This window comes from Abramis brama, assembly GCF_963993115.1.
Source record: "Abramis brama genome assembly, chromosome: 3".
NCBI lineage: Eukaryota > Metazoa > Chordata > Actinopteri > Cypriniformes > Leuciscidae > Abramis > Abramis brama.
Window position 1 is genome coordinate 16,044,878 of NC_139965.1, and position 21,539 is coordinate 16,066,416.

At 37.6% G+C, this 21,539-nt stretch overlaps 1 protein-coding gene across 3 annotated transcripts; it reads right to left on the reverse strand.

The window, feature by feature from the left end:
- Positions 1–419: 419 nt before the first annotated feature.
- On the reverse strand, positions 420–20,751 carry rtn3 (reticulon 3). Of its 3 annotated transcripts, XM_084108136.1 has the most exons (9): positions 20,478–20,723; positions 15,026–15,070; positions 9,044–11,671; positions 4,225–4,432; positions 3,260–3,398; positions 2,894–2,963; positions 2,685–2,731; positions 1,063–1,121; positions 420–902 (listed from the first exon to the last, which is right to left on the reverse strand). In XM_084108136.1, the coding sequence occupies exons 1-9, from the start codon at positions 20,569–20,571 to the stop codon at positions 854–856; spliced, it is 3,339 nt and encodes a 1,112-aa protein (XP_083964262.1). In that variant the 5' UTR covers positions 20,572–20,723; the 3' UTR covers positions 420–853. The 3 variants fall into 3 exon arrangements, with proteins under 3 accessions (XP_083964262.1, XP_083964263.1, XP_083964264.1); XM_084108137.1 differs by lacking the exon at positions 9,044–11,671 and having other exon boundaries at positions 20,478–20,745; XM_084108138.1 differs by lacking the exons at positions 9,044–11,671; positions 15,026–15,070 and having other exon boundaries at positions 20,478–20,751.
- Between the last annotated feature and the right edge of the window lie 788 nt (positions 20,752–21,539).

Here is a 21,539-nt window from a genome sequence, read left to right on the forward strand (position 1 = left end):
ACAGGGGACTTAAAGCAGCCAACCTAATCGAGATATAATATAATTACTATTATGTGAAGAGTAATAACGATAACATTTACATGTGAACTCAACTCCGACGACTGAGTGCAAGAGAGGTGCGAAAGAGAAATATAAGAGCTGTATATTCGTTTTTTTAAATATAAAAAGCAACACTAACTACTTCACAGCAAAGAGCCTGTTGTAATCGAACTATATATACATACACGATATTAAAAACTTGGCCAATAACAGGGAGGATAGTGAACTAGACCGAATTATCACTGCTGGTTGCGTCCCGATCAAAGCGTGCAAGACTAGTAACGTTCAGTGCATTTCAGATTAATACATACACATTTTTCGAAGAACAAACGAGGGGGAAAAGTATGTTTCATAACGTTCACTTTTCTTTTTTGTCAGCATTTTTCAGTGAAATGTTCATTTTTAAAAGTACAGACATTTGCTTGAGTCAAACACCTGTCTCTTTATTCATTACTACCGCACCACCCAGCCCAACACTCAAAACCAGGTCATAAGTTCAGTCTAGTCCACAAATCCTCCCATACACTGGCCATCAAAATGGGCATCCAGTGGCGTTACATCACTTCCTGTGTCGAAAATAATCAGCTCCCGGAGCCCCGAGCTTCTTTTCCTAATGCTCGTTAATAAGCTGCAGTTAACAGTGAATATCAAGAAGCTTTTTAGATTTTACATACTAGCTGGTTCAGTGCAGATGGTTGTTTTAAGGTGTGAGGGTTAAACAGGGGAGGAGAGAAGGGGGCGGGGCTTAGAGGAAAGGGAGGCGGCTAGAGATAGAAGGATGGTAAACATGGCAACAACTGATCGGAGGAGTGGATCATTCTGCTTTACAGCGCTTCATGGATCCTGGGAGTTTCTCTTGTAGCCTGAGGGAGAAAAGAATGAGACAAACACCCATTAGGTGGCAATATTAATACATGCTATTGAAGCCTCACTAATTGGCAGCCATTTGCAAGACTCAATTCTTTATAGATGAATTCTTACTTTATTTCTAATACTTTATTACTCTACTCAAAGCATACTAACTTGGCCATTGTAGTGTTGACTTGAGTGCGTACAATGTCGATGTAACGGTCAATCTGGGTCTGTGGAAAGAACATAGAGATGCTGCATTATAATAAACAATAACTGTAATATCACTGCATGTGCTTCCATGCAAATTTTGCTGGCATAACACTAGGATGTTGTGGGAGAATGCTAGGAATAATAACATATATATATATATATATATAATAATATATATATACACATACATACATACATATATATATATATAAAATACTCTAAAACAGTTTCTGAGCATCATGACTTTCATTTTCTCACTATGAAGATATTAAAAACTGGGTTACTGCAGTTTTGAGGTCAGTGTATAGAGCTCTGCGCCATTGAGATTAAAGAGACAGTTCAGATTTTTGTGGCACCATTATGAAGTTGAACGCATCATTATTTCTGTACATTATCTTCATTAGCGCTGTGTTTAAAACAAAGAAAGGTCAGTAGAGAAAAACTGCGTCAGGCACTCATTAACAATCACCGTTACATAAGAATTTAAGACTTGACAAATGCTTTAAGAAAAGATTATGACGAGTGTTCGGAAAGGGCTTACATAAGAGCCCACTGGAGCAATAATCATACATAATGATTACTGTTCAGTCTGAGTGGGCCGCTGTTCTCAAACACCAACTGCATGTGTCATCTAATACAAGATGCTTTTCAAAAGCAACTCTGTGCAAGTGTTTTAAAATCACATCGTTATATATGCAGTGAAACTTTTTTTATTGCATAAGTTTCCTCTGTGTCATTAAAAGATCACTAGTAACAAGAGTAACCTGTAATACTAGTTTTAATTAATACATGAAGGCACATGAATAAAACGTATGCTAATATGTCCCGTTTTGATTTAATTAGTATTGATTGTGATTCACCAGTTTCAAAGAAATGTTAATTGCTTGCTTTTAAGTTAATGCCAATTCATTATTACTACTACACTATGGTATAAAAGTTTGGGGTCAGTGGGATTTTTTGTGTGTGAAGAGTTCAGCAAGGATAAAAAATAAAATAAAAAAATAAATCATGGTTTCCACAAAGACATCAAGCAGCACAACATGGATATTAATAATAAATGTTTCTTGAGCATCAAATCAGCATATTAGAATGATTTCTTTAGGATCATGTGACTTTGAAGCTTTGTCATCACAGGAATACATTACATATCAAAATATATTAAAATAGAAAACAGTTCTTTTTCAATTGTAATAATATTTCACAATATTACTGTTTTACTGTATTTTTTATCAAATAAATGAAGCCTTGGTAAGAATAAGAGAGTTTCAAAAACAATTTCAAAAATATTACCGACTCCAAACTTTTAAAGAGTAGTGTATTATTATCATTATTGTACAATCTCTTATTTGGACCTCAACAATAAATACTCTTTAAAGAGATGGTTCACCCAAAAATGAAAATGAAATATGAAATGAAAAAAATCCTTTAAAGTATCTTCTTTTGTGTTCAACAGAAGAAAGAAACTCACACAGGTTTGGAACAACATGAGGGTGAGTAAATGATGACAATTTTAATTTTTGGGTGAACTATCCCTTTTATGAACACACAGTGCATAGTTTGAAAAGCAAAAACACAGATCTAACCTTGTTTTTCTCATAGATGGGCGGTACACTGAAGAGCAGGATGTCAGCTGGAAAAGAAAACACCCAGTATCGGGTGATTATGATTATTCTTAAACTCCACATGGGATAATTCTGAAAAAGTCAGTCTCTATAACCAAATATGTCAGTATAAACTCAAATTTAAGTATGGTGCTGAAAGTGGTATTACCGAGTGGTATTATTTGGCTTACCGAGGATGAGGATGGTGATGCCATTGAAGACCGCTCCAACATATGTCAGCAGCCACATAACCACTGCCAGCTGAAAACACAAGGAAATATGGGTCAAAAGAACAGAAATCCTTTGTATCCCTCTTAAACCACAAAATCTGAGAACACAATTTTCTAAATGAACATGAAATCACAGTGTTTTAATAAAAATCATAGAGCTAATACAGGAGATAAATGTTCCTTGTTGCTTCTCGTAATTTTTGGAACTTGAATATCTCTATAAACATGATGTATGGAAAAGACATTACATTCTTTAAAATATCCTGAATTAATTGGAGAACTATACGTTTAAATCTGTTCATTTCTAACTGCTGCTGTGCCACTGACCTTGAGGGAATCCACCAGGTCCTCGACCAGAAAGAGGCGGCTCATCTGCTTGAGCGCACGGTTGACGTGTGTGAGACAAGCATCCACATGCTTGCGGAAGGTCTCGGGTGGCACGGCGACATCTTTCTCCATCAGAGCTCTGTCACAGGCACAGGGGTCAACCCAATTAACCTTACCACTCTGCATACCCACACAACACTGCACTCAAAATCAAACCTTACTAACACAGAGCATGACAAGACATGCCAAACTGACCTGCAGTATATGAAATGTGTAGCATGTATTTAAAAAAATTACTTTCTCCTATAAATTCTATTTTTATTATATATTCAATATTGTAATAATTTTTATGTTTATATAATATTTGTATTATTAACAATCACATTATATATATATATATATATATATATATATAATATTTGTATTATTAACAATCACATTATAATATATATATGTATATATATATATATATACACACATGTGATGTATGTACATCACTATATATATATATATATAACTTGGCAAAGGTATTTATCTGACAAAATTACAGACTAAAGCTTCAGCTTTTATTTTACTATGCAAAAAAGCTCACAGGAAAAAAGCATACAGTGACTTCAACATAATGAACAATTAATATTTCATTGGTTCTCTCTTGTTTTTGCATGTGTTAATCATTTCTATGTATGACTGTCTGGCCAAAAATGACGTTATCAATTTGGCATGTTTCATCGCAAACAAAACAATTGACTCCAATCACGCAATATGCTTATAAAATCTTTAACAATTTTTTAATAATATTTGAATAAAGGGTGAAGATGTTATCACTTTTGGCCACTACTGTCTAACAGTACTAGTGGCCCAATGCTTTTTAAATATACAATATACACTAAATATATATAATCTCTAATAAGACGAAGGTGTCTTCTCAAATATGTACAGGGCACACAGAAAGAGGAGACTCTCACTTGAAAGGGTGTCCATCGGTGGACTTCTGCACAGCCTGGATGACGGACTTGTAGATGCGGAAAGAGATGGTGACACAGAGCAGAGCCAGCAGCAGGTACGAGATCACGCTGATCACGCTAAACGCTGCCAGAGAAAGCAGCAACAGCAGCGACACGCCAAACACCACGCCGGACTTCTTAGGGTCCCGCCAGTGCACCAGGTCATTCACTGCACGACAGAAAAGGCATGTGAAAAACGTGTGCGTGGTGTGTTTTGATGAACGTAACAGGAAATAAAAACAGCACATGACAAAAATATTGATATCAACCGTTGAATTGGAGCATAACTATTTAAATCCAGAGTATGCAGCAGTAACACATTTTAATAAGTTATTTTTGTACCTGAACTGTAAAATCATTAGTTCTGTCATAAATAACACAGAGCTCATATTTTCCATACATATTTTCCAACCATCCTGTGGTTACATAATGCAGTTTTCGAGTGGTTGGTGATACGGCGTGAAAGGAACCTTTGAAAGCCTTACATAAATGGCATTCTCCGCGTGGAGCGATGCCTTGAGGGTTTCGGCTCTGCGTGTTTCCATTTCTAAAGGGAAATCAAGGACGCATAAACCGTCTATGGTGGTATTCAAAACATCAAACTTAAGGATGCACAGCTCTGTACCATAAAAGAACAGCACAATACACCCATATACATATTTATATGACAAAGACTAGATTAGGAATTCATTCTTGGCCATGTGTGGGATGAGTTCTGTAACAGAAGACCTTACACGTGCAAGCGTAGGCTGGTTGAAAACACAACCACGTCTTCCACTGTTACTATGTTTGGTCTGTCAGCTTTAATACATCACAGCCCAGATATGGCTCTCCCACTCCAAGAAACTGTAAATGCATTCATGCATTCATTTCAAGCAATACATGGTCAGGTACCGCTTTTCTTTTTCTTTTTCAAAATAGTTTTCGCGAAAAGCCCTGGAGCTGTCAAAAGAGTTTTGCTGTCAAATAAATGTGAATGTCTCAGTCCAGGTAACACAGAGAACATTGTTCATTCACATATACTACCAACATGGTTGAAAATCGGTGAAGCTACACTTGAATATTTTTGTGGAAACTGTGATACATTTTTTGAGGATTTTTTTGATGAATAGAAAGTTCAAAAGAACAGCATTTATTTGAAATATAAACCTTTTGTAGCATTATAAATGTCTTTATCGTTACTTTTGATGAAATTTATGCATCCTTGCTGAATAAAAGTATTAATTTCTTTGACTGACCTCAGACTTTTAGTGTATCTTATTTGTAATTTGTGCCATTTTTGGTTAAAAAAAAAAAAAAATGTCATGGGACACCAAAGTCACCAAGCCAGTTCTCAAAATTAATGCAAAGACTAATGTTGCAATGAAAACTCAAGATATAAAAAAATGTGGTACTGTACTCAATCATTTACCATAAACAAACAGGCACATTTAAAACAACATAATTTGGATTTTGAAATCTAGATGAGCTCTGATCAATTGTATGCTGTATTTTGAGAGAGGAAGTGAGGGGAAAAAGTAATATAAAAACAAAAACGGTTATAGAGCAACCCGAGGGGGAAAAGAAAATGTTTACAACAACAGTCAACGTGACATAACTACAGCACAATGGTGTGTGGCAAATGATTCAGAGCCTGAGAGAGCACTATTGTTTTTGTCCACTCCGACTGCTCGGGGGCTAACGCTCAGTGCATGTGAGGGGTTTCCTCCCCGCTCACTGCAGGGGTCTGAGTCCCTCCCAGCATGCTTTGCTAGTGCCCACAGGGAGGCAGCCTAGGCTGAGAACAGTCATTCGTTATCATTCCCTCCCTCCCTCGCAAGGGTTAGTGGACCCAGATACAACAGCATGTCCCAGTGGCTGCTGAGCCGCAGTGGCCTCTTTTAGTTCTCGCACAACTCAGCTCTTAAAGATACATGCACCATCTAGTGCATTTGTGCGAATCCGTGTAAGAGTCCACGTTTGTCTGAATCATTTAAGAGACATGCATGAAATCACGTATTCACCCGAGCACAAGAAAAAAAATCTAGTTTTTACTTGTTATAGCGAGTGCTCGGTTGTATGTTTAGAAACGAACAGTGTGAGCCAATTTTCATGCAATGAAAAGCTAATGAGGTCAGTTATTTAAAGGCTATTGGCCATATTTATACACTATGGTCTGTTTCAGTGTTCTTAAAATGTTTGCACTTGCTTATCCTTTTAAAATCTCAAGTGAAATTAAACTACTACATTTTACAGGCAGAACATATGGAAAAATTAAAATGCCTAACGTGAATATTTATTAGTTTATATACATATTATTATAAGTACAAAAATGTGTACAGTGATTAGCCAAACCTATGCTTGAGTTAACACAACCTCATTATCTACAACTCTGAAAAACCCAAGTGGAAACCAACACACCCATTAAAACTTTCACACCACTAGAAAGCTCTCAGTCAGCTGTAGTAAATGATTGACAGCTAAAATACCAAGTTACAATCATTGTCAAAAACTGTCAGCCACAGCAAACAACTCAAGTAGAGACTGAAAAGTGAGACAAAGAATATGCTCTAGATCTGTTAAATAACCCACTTACTCTGTTACAACTATATCCGGCAACTAGCATAAGAAATGATTTACTGTCTATATGAAAAACTTTACAGTAGGGCTGGAATGAGGCATTGACAAATTAATTAGGTCGATTGCGTAAATAAGCAGATTTCTGAGGAATGCGTCGATTTGTTGCAGTTTATATTCCCCAGTGATGGTGGCACCGACTCCCAGGCATGCTGAAAATATCTAAAGTGTGCAAATTTTTTAAACAGACTGAACAAAATGGTTATCTGCAAGCTCTGTAAAACTGAAATGGCATAGCACAGCAGCAAAACTATGCAAGAGCATATCTGAAAAGAAACACCCCGGGGCTCTCCTACCTCAAAACAAGACAGCAGTGTAGGTATTTGGACTATTACAGTGAATTTTTACACAGCACTAGAATACGCTTGTCAGTCCCATATTTTGTGCTTAATACGGCTGCGTGCATAAAGCATTCTGTTTTTTGACGAGCTGCTGTGATGCGAGGCTGTGAGACGCGCGACTCAAACGTTACAAAGCATTTAATGCTATATAAAACGTTATATTATTTAATAAATCTAAAAAATTATCAATAGATTAATCGATTGAAAAAAATGTTTTGGTTCCAGCCCTACTTTACAGTAAGGTTAAAATTAATATCACTAACTTTTACAGCATTTATTAATTGCTGTAATTCACAGTTCCATGCTGGTGGAATGCTCTCCCCACCCTCATACGGAATGCAGAATCCCTGACAACTTTCAAAAGACAACTGAAAACCCATCTCTTCCGTGAGCACTTAACCTCATCAAAAAAAAAAAAAAACCCTTTTTCCTTCTTCCTTTAAATCCTCGTTTATCGGGCTTATGCTACTCTGAACAATGCCTGAACTTCGTATTTTGAGCACTTCTTGTGTTGTTTCTTGCCTCTTCACGATGACTCGCTTAATTTAGTCCTAATTTGTAAGTTGCTTTGGACAAAAGCGTCTGCTAAATGTAAATTAATTTCTACATTTAGGAAAACATTTAAGAATGGATTAACAAAAGAATATTTTTATACAATACAGCACATTTATAAATTAACATTATCCTGTATTAACAAATTCTGCAAAAATGTTCATGATGCCTGATGAATTAACTAATGTTAACTGATACTTATTGTACAGTGTCCCCATATGTGTGAAATAAACAAATACCAAAACAAATACAAGTGTCTTTTTACTACTACATACCCAAGTCACTTTCTTACATATAACATTTTAATGTGGAACTCAGGGCTTTTCAGTTAATCAAAAATTATCTGTGATTAACTAATTGTAAAATGCAAATTTATTCTCCATTAACTTTGTTGATCATAACAGGATGTTATGGAGTCCAGAATAGCAGGGCTCCAACATCAGCAATAAAGTAATTGAGGGAAACATTCCTAGCTTGTTTTGGATGTGTAGCCTACAGAAATAAAACGTACAAAAATACAACATGCAGGTTCTATTTTAATATATTTCTTTAATAGAAATTAATAATTGTGCTTACAATAATCAAGAGAAATAGTCAACAATAACGAAACTCAACAATTCTCCCAAAACTGAAGGGGGAAAATGTATATATATAGTCCTTATGGTAAAGGCCAAGCATTTCTCCTTTAAGTAAAAAAAGAAATGGCATAAAACCGATAATTCTGCATCACTTTCTCTCTAGTGTTACACCAGATCAGTACACGCATAACAATAGCCTCCTAACTGTCAAATGGAAGATAATTACACATTTACCCTGACTTCATTCCCAATGGCCTTTAGAAGGTTACATAAAAAGATGAAACCTGAGACTAGACATAACCGGTCACCTGACTTCAAGAGCTGTGCAGGCCATGCAGCCACCCTGCAGGAATGTTTATATCCATTCCTTTTAAAATTATACCATCATGTTTTTAAGGTCATGAGACATGGCACAGAAAAAAAATACAATACATTTAATGTTATGACTAGTCTTAGTTTATATGTTTATTCAGTTTTCCTCACAACAAACAAGTAATTTAGAATCTCCATAAGGCTATTGTAATATCTTGAAAATGTTTAGTTTTTGCCATCTTTTCAGAAACATACTTATAGGTTAGTGTTGAGTAAATTCAAGTTGAGTTATAAAGAAAAAGAGGTAAGTAAGGTCTAGTGTCTGGGCATACTATGCGTGCAGGGTTAGCAGGCTGCTTGCCCAGAAGAAAGACATGTTACCTGAAAAGTGGGTTAGTATTGCTGTCAAGACATGCTCTGCAAGATGGTAGGCCTCTGCAACCCAAATGTCGATTGCCTCTACCTCTTTGGGAAGTAATGCCTGACACTCGTTTGGAAGAGTTTGAGAAGTTGAGGTGATTGAAGCCTCAGGATTTGGAGTAGGATTAGGAGCTTTATCAGGCTTTAGGACAGTCTTCATTGTGGGAATATTCTCGTCTTCCTCTTCTTGGCTGCTCCCGAGCTCTTTCAAAGCAGAAATTGTGAGGTGCTCCTGCTCCAAGTCCATGATCATTGCTGGGGAGGATTGAGTGGAAGGAGGAGCATCAGATTTGGGATTCTGGTTTATAGTTTTGTGTCCAGAATTGAACCCCTCAGGTTCCTCATCCTGTTGTGACTTAAGACACTCCCTCATGAAATCCACAAAGCTGTCACTAGCTGCTGTTACTGAGCATTCTGCTTCAAACGTCTCTGTATCACTCATGGTCTCTGGCGAATCCGGTCTATCTAAAAGATCTTTGGGGGTCACTACTTGAGGTTCAGACTTCGTTATCACTGGTCCCTCAACAACCTCATTTGTCGTAGGCTCAGAAATAACTTCATTGATTTTGCTAGACTGCTCATTGTGGAAAGAGGGGAATGGTGCAGGTGGGTTCTCTTGAACTGGGGTTTGTCGGTCAATGGACAGCACTGGCAACTCCTCCTGTTCCTGCAAGTTAGACGTCTTGATTTCCACTGTTGACTTTTGATCTTCTGAATCAACACTTGGCATTTTGTTTTGGCAGAGTATAGTCTCAGTATCATCAGGAATGTCAGATGAAGTTTCAAAAAGGGAAGGCTCAGACACAGATTCATAGTCTAGTTTGCATTCGTTGGGTGTCTCATCGAAATCAGTGATAAGATCAAAGGATTCTTGAACAGGAGCACTGATATTTTGATTATCTGTAAGACAGTCTGACTTTGAAAGCTCTGTTTTCTCACCTTTACTCTCCTTAAAATAATTCAGCTGGTCTTTTAAAGCAAGCTCTTCACTGGCGTAATGATCCAGGTAAGTCTCTACATCACTGGGCTCATTTGAGGGGGAGCTGATGTCTGGTGGAAGGTCAGAAAGTATTTCTGCAGTCTTGTCAAGCTCTTTATCAAGGGTAGGCTCTTTAAAGGGTTCAAAAGACACTAAATCCTGAGACATATGTGACTGCTCTTGAGAGTCCTCGAAATTCAGGCCTCCTGAGTCTGGGGAGGACTGGAGGAAAATGCCACTTTCATAATCATCGTCAATAACCTGGTGTTCAGGAGAGTGTTCAGCATCAGAGTCCGTTTGATTTGCCTGAGAGGAAATGTCATGGTCAGGTTTATGTTCTTCATGTAGAGTTTCCACAGATGCATGTTCTAAAACTTCTGAGTGGTGTTGCTCTGGTGATCCTCTGACCTCACCTTGCACAATCTGACTCTTTTCACCATCCTCCTCCTCACGTTCTACCTCAAACTGTTCTTCTTCCTCATCACTTAACACTTGTTCCTCAGTTTCAATAACATTAATAATAGGTACCTGAATTGGCGGTTTCTTGTTGTTTGGAATGGTCTCCTCTTCCTTGTGGGTTTTGATGTCTAGGTCATTGTTTCCCATAATTGGGATGCTCATGGCTTCCTCAATCACTGTATCATCCGACTCCCCAGAGCTGTCTACCTCCTGGATTTCAGCAGGCTCCAAATTTCCTTTCGAAATGATGGAATGTTGTGTAGAACTAGGCTCCATCTGTTGGGACACAGGGGGTAATGGAGACTCAAAATCTGCAGGAGGAGCAGGGGAGGAAGGAAGCTCTTGATTGTCCGGGAATATCTGACAGCCTTGAGTGCCTGTATCAGCTTTCTCTTGCTTGTCCCACATATAGGCTGTTGGTAAAAAGTTCAGGTCAAATTCAGAATCTTCCTCAACACTCTCTTGTTTTGATTGCTTGTTGACATCCTCCTTTGATTGATCAAGGTCATCTGCAACTTTGATAGGACTGTCCATAAACTGATCAGGAACTCCTGCAAAAGGTTCTGGAACTTCACCTGTATCAACATTGTTTGGTTTAATCACTTTGGATGGGCTCTCTTGCACCATGGGGGACTCATCAAGAACTGGATCTTCAATGTTGAAATCTGGTGCAGGAGGTAAGTGAGCTCTCATCCAGTCAGCTGTGTCCTCAAAGTCACTCCCATGCCTTGCCTCACCAAGCACTTCGAAGGGTGATTCAGGAGATTCCTGTTCAGTTGACGTTGTGCTTTTCTGAAAGGACGAGCGGGAGGAAATTCCATGCAATTCTGTGGGGGATTTCTCATAGTGACGTTCTTTAAAATGTGGAAACCCCCCATCAAAATCATTCTTCTTTGCAGCTAAAGCTTCCAATGCTTTGATTCTCTCAGATACTGGCGAAGTTTTTATAGGTGAGTCCTGTTTTTGAGAGGCAAAAGATGAATCAAAAAGCTCTCGTTTCTCTTTGAAGGTACGATCTATGTTGTCACCAGGTGATCCTGAAGATTCAATTCCACAAGCAACTGGAGAAAAGGAACTTGACTGAGGAGAAAAGTGAAGAGAGGTAGCCAAATTTTCTGAAGGTTTGTCAGAGCCTAGTACCACTCTTTCGTCTGCATCCATCATGAAGCAGGAAAGAGGGGGAAAAGGAGGGTTGGAAATAAAGACAAACTCTACCTTAATTCCGATTTGCTAAAGCAGGGGACCATATTTGAAGCTCAGGTTTGTATAGGTTTGTCTTTAACAAATTAAGAGCAGTAAAATTTCAAAGCCAAAGATCCCAACAACTTTAGCAATCAGCAACTACACTGATACTTTATGTAGCATTCCCAAGATGCTTAATTGCTTGCATCCATTTAACTGAAGCTAAAGCGGTCATGCACACACTGCATGGTCCCACATATTAATGGATGGAGTTTGATGTCTGCATGCCAGCTTGATTATGTACTGATACCATTGAGGTATCTCAATGACACATACAACGCTTCTTAATGCATTTAATGTGTTTATCCTGTAGGGGCAGATTTACAAATTAATTTAGATGACATCCATAATCAAACAACAACCCCAAGAACAAAGAAACAAACAAAACAGACAAACAATAGTAATCAATATCCTCAGTAAAATAACCAAAGAATGTTAAATCATTAAAATACTGTTATTGTGGAAACTAAACGGCTGTCTGAGCTATGCCTCCACTGTCTAACCGTCTATTAAAATAAAAGAAAGAAAGAAGATAAATCAAATTATGGTGTAGATGACACAATGAGGCCAGAATTATAAGAGCACAGGGAATGCAGCAAAGTGAATGCTGGACACATGCTGAAGATGGAAATCCTGACCATTTTACCATGCAACACAATGGCTGTGTCCGAAAGCTGGAAAATTATGCCTTCACAGGAACTATGTGGAGGTAGGCACAATGTACATCCAATTACAATGTTTGTGTCACATTCTGTCTTCTAAGATACCTCCATCTGGTTGATCTATGCATGCAATTCGGCAATTTGTGGAAAAAGTAAATATGCAGTCTAAAAAAACTCATTAGAAGAGTAAATTAATTCATAAATATCCATTTAAAAAAAGTGAGAAATAAGCATTAAAATAACTAAACATATGAATATGCATTCATTTTAATTTGCTTTGGTTGTATAAGATGTTACGGTGCCTTGGAAACCTTAGGAGGTACCTTTAAACACAAACATAGCCTGTGAAGTCATACACTGACTGCGCTGAGAGGCAGCAAGCCAGTTCCCTTTCGAACACAACCCCTATGTTTTAATGTATGGCCTCATTGATTAGCATAACATTAGCTTTTCAGGCTTGGCTAAATGGTGCTGACTACAGATTTAAAATAATGATAAAAAGGGTCAAACTTATATTGTCCTAAATTATTAAAAAACCTATAAGATTAAGCTATATGCTAAGCAATATTTTTTAACTATAATTTCTCCTGACTCTTCAGCAGGGTGAGATAAAAACAGGTTCCAGAGTGACAACCACATTCTAACATTCTAATCATTTTTTTCCTTTCCAAACCTGCCATTTCCTGGTTTTACTTTAAGATATAATCTTGGAATTTGAATGCTGTAGGCACAGTAGTGAAGTAGTGGAAAAAAACTTACACTGACAGAAACTACAATTTTCCTAAAGCCTTTTGAAAATAAATGCTTCTGAAAATAGATTCAATATATAATAGTTAACATGTTATTGCTCACTACTGTTTAAACCAACACTTTTGTCCCTACATCTAGATTCTGTACATACATTCAAGATTCTGTTAAGGACAAGTGCCTGTACTCATTATGCAAATTAAGCATCACAGTTATGACGTGTCTTTTAAACAGTAATGTCATTCAGACTATTTGCCGTTAAAAACGTCTTTAGGCATGGGAAACAAAGATCCAAACTTTCCATAATCTAAGTATCTAAACAAAGTTCTAGGTTTTACGGGTTTTTTTTACTAGCGGGCTATTAACTGAAATAAATTTCTTCAAGATAAACAATGCTCTAAACATTGTAGGGATACTTATATCTAAAGATCTCAACATAGTGTGTGGGATTTACTCAATCTACTTTATGCTAATTCTTCCTATATATAAATGCTAAAATGATCAAACTCCTGTATGTAAATAGACAAGAAACAAAACAACAAACAAACACAAACAAAAAGACTAAAACTTGAGGATTTCCTCTTACTCTGTGGTATAAGACAACATGCAAAATGCATGGAAAAAGCAGGTGAAGATTCAGCCGCAGCAGTCACAGGGAAGTAACCCCGAGCAGCGTCTTGTTGCTAGATCCCTCCCCAGTGTCGCTCTACCTTCAGGACCAGTGCGGTGGTGGGGTTGGAGCTCCAAACATGGCTTGCTGTGGGGGAGGGGGGACATCAAGGGCAAGAATCCTCAGGGACACCAACCTGTTCCATTTTTAGGATTCTGCTCTCGCACAAAGTGAACTTGAACTTCTCTGCTATCTTAAAATAAGGTGGCAATCTTGGGATTAAGCTGGACCCACAGTAACGCTGACCTAAATCATGTTTGCAGTGGGTATAAACTGGAGCCGATTGAATTTCTACCATCTGTGGGGACTTAGCTTTCCCATTTTTAATCAGTGAACAGTGTCAGATGTGGGGTGTCGACAAAATGACAGGGTATACTAATGGTAAAAAGGGGGTAGCCACAAATTGTTGCCAGGATTCATTCAGGTTGTTGACTGGCTAAGTTCAACTTTTTTGAGTGGGAAACCATATATTACAGGGTATTGTTGGTAAATGTCTGGATTTACAGTCAAGAAGAGGCCATGCTAGATCTAATAAGGCATTAGAAAATCAGCCACAGAAATGTGGATGACCTCATTTGAAGAACATTCATGAAGTGAATCCAAGTTTGAGGATTTCAGAAACTGTTGAAAACAGGAGGGACTTGGCTGTTATTATGGATTCCAACATGCATGATTGCAAGGGGTCACCATTAGAAACAGCAAGGGTCATGTTACAAGACTTCTGGTCAGGGAGGGTGGTTGCACTGCACAGTACACGGTCAAGTGGCGTGCAGGTGTGAGTAACTATTAGCTTGATCATTAACTTTAATGTGAGAACTGAGTTATCACGACTCATATTGAAGGAGAGGACATTTCCAAATATTCCCCAGAAATGGGTTAGCTTCTATCCTCATAGATAAATATCTAATTCTTTTGGTTTCCGTGAAAACAATCAGTAGATTCCCTCTGTGTCCTCTGCTTCATTTCCTACGCTTAAAAGGAAGAACTCCAAAAGAAGCCACTACTGCGAGCATCTAGTCTGGTATAGAGGAGGAGAGGGTCACTGGCGAGAGGGATGGAGAGTTTCATAGCAGCAGCCCAGCGGGACATAGCATACTTAATAGAACAGATATGACAGAGGAGCATGAAGAGAAAGATAAAAGGTAGAGAAGCAGGCGAGCATCAGAAGAGAACTATACACTTGCCTTGAGGAGACTGAATGAGAGATACAGGCGAAGAAAAAAAGGAATCTGAAAAAATAAAATAGGACAGAAGAATGAGAAGAAAAGTCTCAGTATCCTTCTTATACTCTACATTTGAAAGGGGAAAATGTTAGTGAAATGCCCAGCGAAGCACCTTTTACATCTCAAGAAACTAAAAGAAGAAGAAACAGCTGATAGAGAATAACCAGCACTTTCCTCGACAACTTACACGACTTAAAAGGATAGTACTAGGCCAAAAAAGTACAAATTCTATCATCATTTACTCACCCTTGTGTCGTTCCAAACCTGTACAACTTCTGCGGACCACAAAAGAAGATATTTTGAAGAACGGTGGGGGTCCAAACTACACTGGACCCAATTGACTTTCAATGTATGGAAACAAACAAACGAGACCTGTTTCAAAAAATCTTTTGTGTTACACAGGTTTGAAATGACATAAGTGGGAGTAAATAATGAGAATTGCACTCTTTTTTGGTAACCTATCCCTTTAATCTAAAATTCAAGGAGGTTCAATGAGATAATCAACTGTAATTGGTGTAGTTAAATATTTCTGAGGTGTGACATGCTGTACTTCATTTCACTTCATGCCATTTCAAAAAGCATTCCTCATTTTATGCATACAGCTTATATTACTTGAAAAACTACACAGAATACTGTACTTTTAAAAATTAATTTGTAATACCAGAGAAGGGGAAAAGGTGTATGGAAGTTTTTTTCTAAGAAAAACAAAATTACAAATGAAATGTTCAAATGCTAAAATAATAAATCAAATAGTCAAAATGGCCACCCATAGCTCATAACTAACAAGGCTCACAGGACCACTTTATAATATGAGTATCGGATTATAGTTATAGCTTATTTATGACTGGGTTGTACTTAATTGATCATTTTTGGGAAAAATGTTTGCATAGTTTATGCAACCTTAAATAGGAAAATGAAATTGCATTTAAGCATTTTTTATTTATATTTGAGCATCCATTATTACAATTTGATTTAGCCTATTATTTGAAAATGTGAACATTTGATTTACCATTTTAAGTTTGTTAGGAAAAAACTTCCATAAAGATGGTTTAAAAAATGTAGACAAAAAGAAGAAATGGTGAGCAGTCAAATTACTTAAAATATACATTTTTGCTTATACATTAATATAACTTGATGCTTATTAAAAACAAAACAAACATTAAAAATAAATAAAAGTTAATTCATGTTATTCATTAACTACCCATTAGCACTTTTTTACTTAGTAGGCCTACATCCAGAACTAATCACATACTCAACATCCCTCGATGATTCATCTGCAAACTGAACAATACTTACAATATTCAAACGGTGGAACTTTCTCATGGTATTTTCAATGATCCCTCCCATACTTTCTGACATCTAACCCTGCAAAGCACCCACATGTTGCACCATTGTGTTATGTAACCTGTTAAGGGAAGCCATTTTCAGCCACACTTCAAAATTTCATGTGATTTAGAAGCGAATATTATTTGCATTCATCCAGAACTAGCCACTTTCAACAGTTAGGTCAATCATCAAGCTGTTGAGGCAACACTAGGTCACCTAAAATGGATAAATCTATCTTGGAATCACAACAAGAACAGGGAGTGCCAGCAGAGAGAGTGGTGAGAAAGTTAAAAAGAACAGGTTGATCTAGTAGCACAGCAGTCCTTAGACAGGGCAAGCTCTCCTGGTCACAAATAAGGAGTGTACCCCTGCTTCACGACATTCTTTGCCCAAACCACACCCAAAAACTTAACTTAGAGACACGCCTTGAAACACTGATGTGGACACCACAACCCTAACAAATCTACACACCCTCTATCATCTTGATTGAAGTTTTCTTTCCACTGCTTATGAGTCAGCCATATAGAATCTGCTTGACAGCAATAACCATCTGATGCAATTAGGGCATCACAATCTGACATCGTACGATGGTTGGCTAGTAATGTTTAACCGGCAAACATTTATTAAGGAAATAAGGTGAAGGACATGATAGCTAGATACTATCTATTGCAAGGGCAAAGGTTAAATGCACCAAGATGGCTTGTGTTACAGGGCAGCGCTTAAAGTGGGAACGGATTGGCCTCTTGACACTGGAAGAGCCTTGCGTGGCATCTCTTTCATTCCAGTAATATCAGCTCTATTTCTGAGGGGACTGAATCATGACACCAAAAGCTTTAAGACTGCTGCCTCAGCCAGCTGTGATCAGCTCTGACCTTAGGCATCACACCCAGACAAAAGAGAGAGGCCAACAGAGGCCGACAGTATTGATATAAGCTGAGTTTGTCTAGTTGATCGGGTAAAAATCTCATGGTCCCATTTAGAATGACATATTTTTAATGGATTGTTCTGGGTTGAATACAAGTTAAGGTCTTTCAAAAACATCTAGATGTTGTTGACATGCCGCTGACATGCCCTTCATTGTGGCATGCTATATATCATCTAAAGTTAGCAAAATGCACATGTATTTTGGGCGATGTCTACCAAATTGGCATCAGATGATGTCTATAGGGAAACATTGTGATTGATTTGCCTATTTGGCAACATTTTGGATTTAAACCCAATGCAAATAGGTAACCTGCTAAGAATTAGTTGTGTTTTTCTATTTGTTTTGCGGCCCCCGAATTGGCGCTAATTCTAAAGCACAAGTAAAATGCGCACGGCCGCACAGGCATTCATAACGGTGCGTATCTGGCTAGCAGCAGAGCGTTTCTATGGAAGCTCAACTTCCATAGGAATTCATTGGAAAAGCTCCCTCTGCTCCGCACCGTTATGAATGGCTGTGCGCATTTTACTTTCGCTTTCTGGCCAGAAACCTTGATATTTAAACTTGTTTTTTGTTCTAACCACTGTCTACCATGGTAAAACAATGAAGAAGGCATATTTGGTGTAGCCTATTTAATCTAACTTAATTTTAATTATTTTGAAGTTTGTTGCTGTTTTTGTAAGCTTTGTTTAATTCGTGTAAAACATCTAGTAGCCTAAAAAAAAAGTTTTTTTGCACATATCTTTTTTTAAAAACTGTTTAAATTCTGTTCATTGTTACTCTGTGGCTGGAGAGATTTGTTGCACACTGCAGTAAATTAAATCGATATTAGAATATCATATTAATAAAAGCTGGATAACTTGTGTTGCTAAATGGCATGCAAATTAATTTGCTAGGTTGTTATGTTAGCCACTTGACAAAATAGTGATGTCTCTGAGGCATTGACAAATATGTCACTCGCAGTAAATCAAGAAAACGAGATTCAAACAATAAGACTAACTGTGTTGAGCTACATAACAACGATTCGTTTTCTGTCAATAAAGTTGCTCAACTGTTTCTGCCAAACAATTGCTCACCTGTCAAATACACATAATATATTAAAGTGTTTTTGATGTTTTCATGGTTTCTATGGAAATAAACTCGGAAATCGAGATTAACGACTGAGGATATGACGTCATTGACTGGTGACGCATATTGTGTCTTTAAAAGAAATGGTGAGTAATCAGAATGCCTGAAATACACAATTTGCCTTATACATTCATTTACATTTTAAACAAAAAACTATTTTAAAATTAGGTATGTAATGATTCAGCAACTCATAAACATAATATTTGGCAAATCATAGACTCACAAACAAATGCACTTACAAAAAGGAAGTTTATGAGGCAACTATTGCATGCATGCTCAGTAGATTTCCAAATGAAAGTGCATAACTGATCATTATCAATCACAGATGGTATCGATGGAGCTTAACCTGAATTTAACCCAGAATACTACATTAAAAACAACGCTTGGCTGAGTCTGGCATTATTTACTACCTTATTTACTTATGTAGGTAGAATTTGTGTAACGTTATGATCTGTCCAGTGACAATGGCATCTCAGAGGGACATTTAACAGCTAAATTTAACCATCTGGTTCAATATGTCAACCTTCATATCTGGTGTCTGTGTTAACAAGCCTGTAAGACAGTCACCATGTCTACATCCTTCCAGCAATATTCAGATTCTAACCCCTAACTGAACTCAATGCGCCTAAGCTCAAGAGCCAAACAGCATTTGAAGGAGTCAAACGTTTTAAACCTGGCTGAAAATGCAGAGAAGGCTGACGTCATGAGTCTTAACTTCCCGTTCTAATTCTATTAGATTCCAAGACGCCTAAATAAAGCCGAACCAAGGAGGACAGAAGTGCTCCATATATGCTGACGACCTAAAAAGCAGTGAACCAACATCCATAGTCAACAAAAACCACACGGTATTGTTTTCACAACGGAAAAACATACAGGGCCCGAACAAAGGACATCGTGTCATTTCACAGAATGATTGATGGACAAATTGATCTATTAGTGGAATTTTTTTTTTTGTGCCGTTTCTAAAATATAAAATATGATCGCCTTTAAGATTGTTTACACAGCATGCAAAATTACAAGCGATTAGAAATTATTACCAAACCAACAGACTTGACAGTAGCGAAGGCTGACTCAATTTTGCGAATCGGTTCTTTTATATAGTTCGTTTTAAAGAACCGAAAGAACGCCATTACATTATTATTACATCTCAGACTTGGCATTTACATGGCATTTACAAACGTACCAATATAGCCATATGTAGGCGTATACTCTTTTTTTAATTATAAAGGCGTTTATTTTAATGTCATACATGTCCTTATTCAGTATGTTGCAACCATGATTCGGTTCATAAAAGTAATTTAGAACCCAATTATGCAGAATTAATTGAATAATTTAAACATTATGGGTTGAATCAAGAACCGATTCAGTTCTGAACATCCAATCGATTCACTGCCAAGACCAGACTCAAAATAACGATGCATAATTGGTTCTAGACAGCTCTATTGATTATTCTAGCTTTGTCACGTCGCTAGAAATGTAGATGGGGTGTGTAAGCAGTTTTTCCCTTCATTTACACTGTCCTCCAGTTTCGGATGCATCTGCACTGCAGATGATCAGCTGAGCCGCAACATGTGCCCATTTCAGTTCAAAGCAGTATTATGTGTCCCCATATTTCTCCATGGCCTTTTCCTAAAAATAAACGTCAGGTCAAAGCAGTGGATGAGAACACATTCATTCGGAGTCCAACATCCGCCATGCATGCCATGTAGGCTATCCCTGCAAAGTGTACATTCATCAATAATCTTTCTATTATACCAAAGGGAGGCGATATGGAAAGTGTACGTGAGAAAGAAACAGTGCATGACTCTTACATAACGCCAGAGAGTTCCAGTATTACCTTCAAGGCATTTTAAACATGTGCATACATTCAAATCGACTGTATCAGCTCGTATTGTCCTCAAACTCACTATTCAGCGCGACATTTCCATTTAGAATTAGAACGGTACCATTTAGAATGTTAATAAACACACACCCTAAATTTAAAAACAGACAGAACCAATTCAACGACACTGTTGTTTGACGTTCACGTTCTCTTACCGGAAAACTTTGAGTCTTTGGCCGTTGCAGAATGTCCATCGTTTAGGCCTTGTGACGACGAAATCTGAGAAGATTGGGTCATTGGATCTGCCATTTTTGTCGCGTTGCTCTACGGGGTGTGTAGCGCAGAGGTGGTGTCGTTGAGGTTGTGGCTGTTTGGTTGTTAATCTGAAGGTTCCCGATTCACCGAGTATTTCCCAACACAGCAGCGGCGTCACCGAGCCTGCACAAGCACACTAGGTGAACCTGCCTGAATGTTGCAGTGGATGGGGGCGGTGGAAGACAGACAGGGCGGGTACATGAGAGAGAGAGAGAGAGAGAGAGAGAGAGAGAGAGAGAGAGAATAATTAGGGTGAGAGAGGTCGATGTGGTTTGCTTAAAGGTTCGTCATACAACTATTTTGATTTCGGAAGCTTCGAGATTCTTCCACAAGCCTTCCTTTTCCTTCATCTGCCCCATACAGGCCGCATCATATATTATAAACAAATGCTCTCTGTATTAAAGTATGATCTAAAAACTATTATCTGTGATACATTATCATCAGTCATTAATCTTTACGGTAATATCAACCTGAATTGCAATTCATCTTTCTATTCAAGCATCAAAACAGTCGTTATTAACCCTGAAACCTACGAACAGTTTGAATTAGGTTGATGTCTAATCCATCTTCGCCTACTTATTGTCTCTAGAAAAGATACAGTAAACAGTATTTTCTACCGTGACACTTAATGCTGGGTCAGTATTTAATTTCTTGTGCAACAGCGTCATCCTTTGGTTGCTAACTGTAACAGACATGTCTTCTTTTGCATGTTTTGATGGGGCACAAGGGGCTAGATTAGACTACATTTCCCTCAGTTTCATACGGTATTTACTGTGGTATCAAACAAACTATATATATATATATATATATATATATATATATATATATATATATATATATATATATATATATATATGTTAACCCTCTGGTGCTTTTAAAAAAAAAAATTACTTATTTTTTACTTCATCTGAATGGTACGAAACTTGGAAAAAGTTTTGTCAAATGCTGTGTGAAAAAAAAAA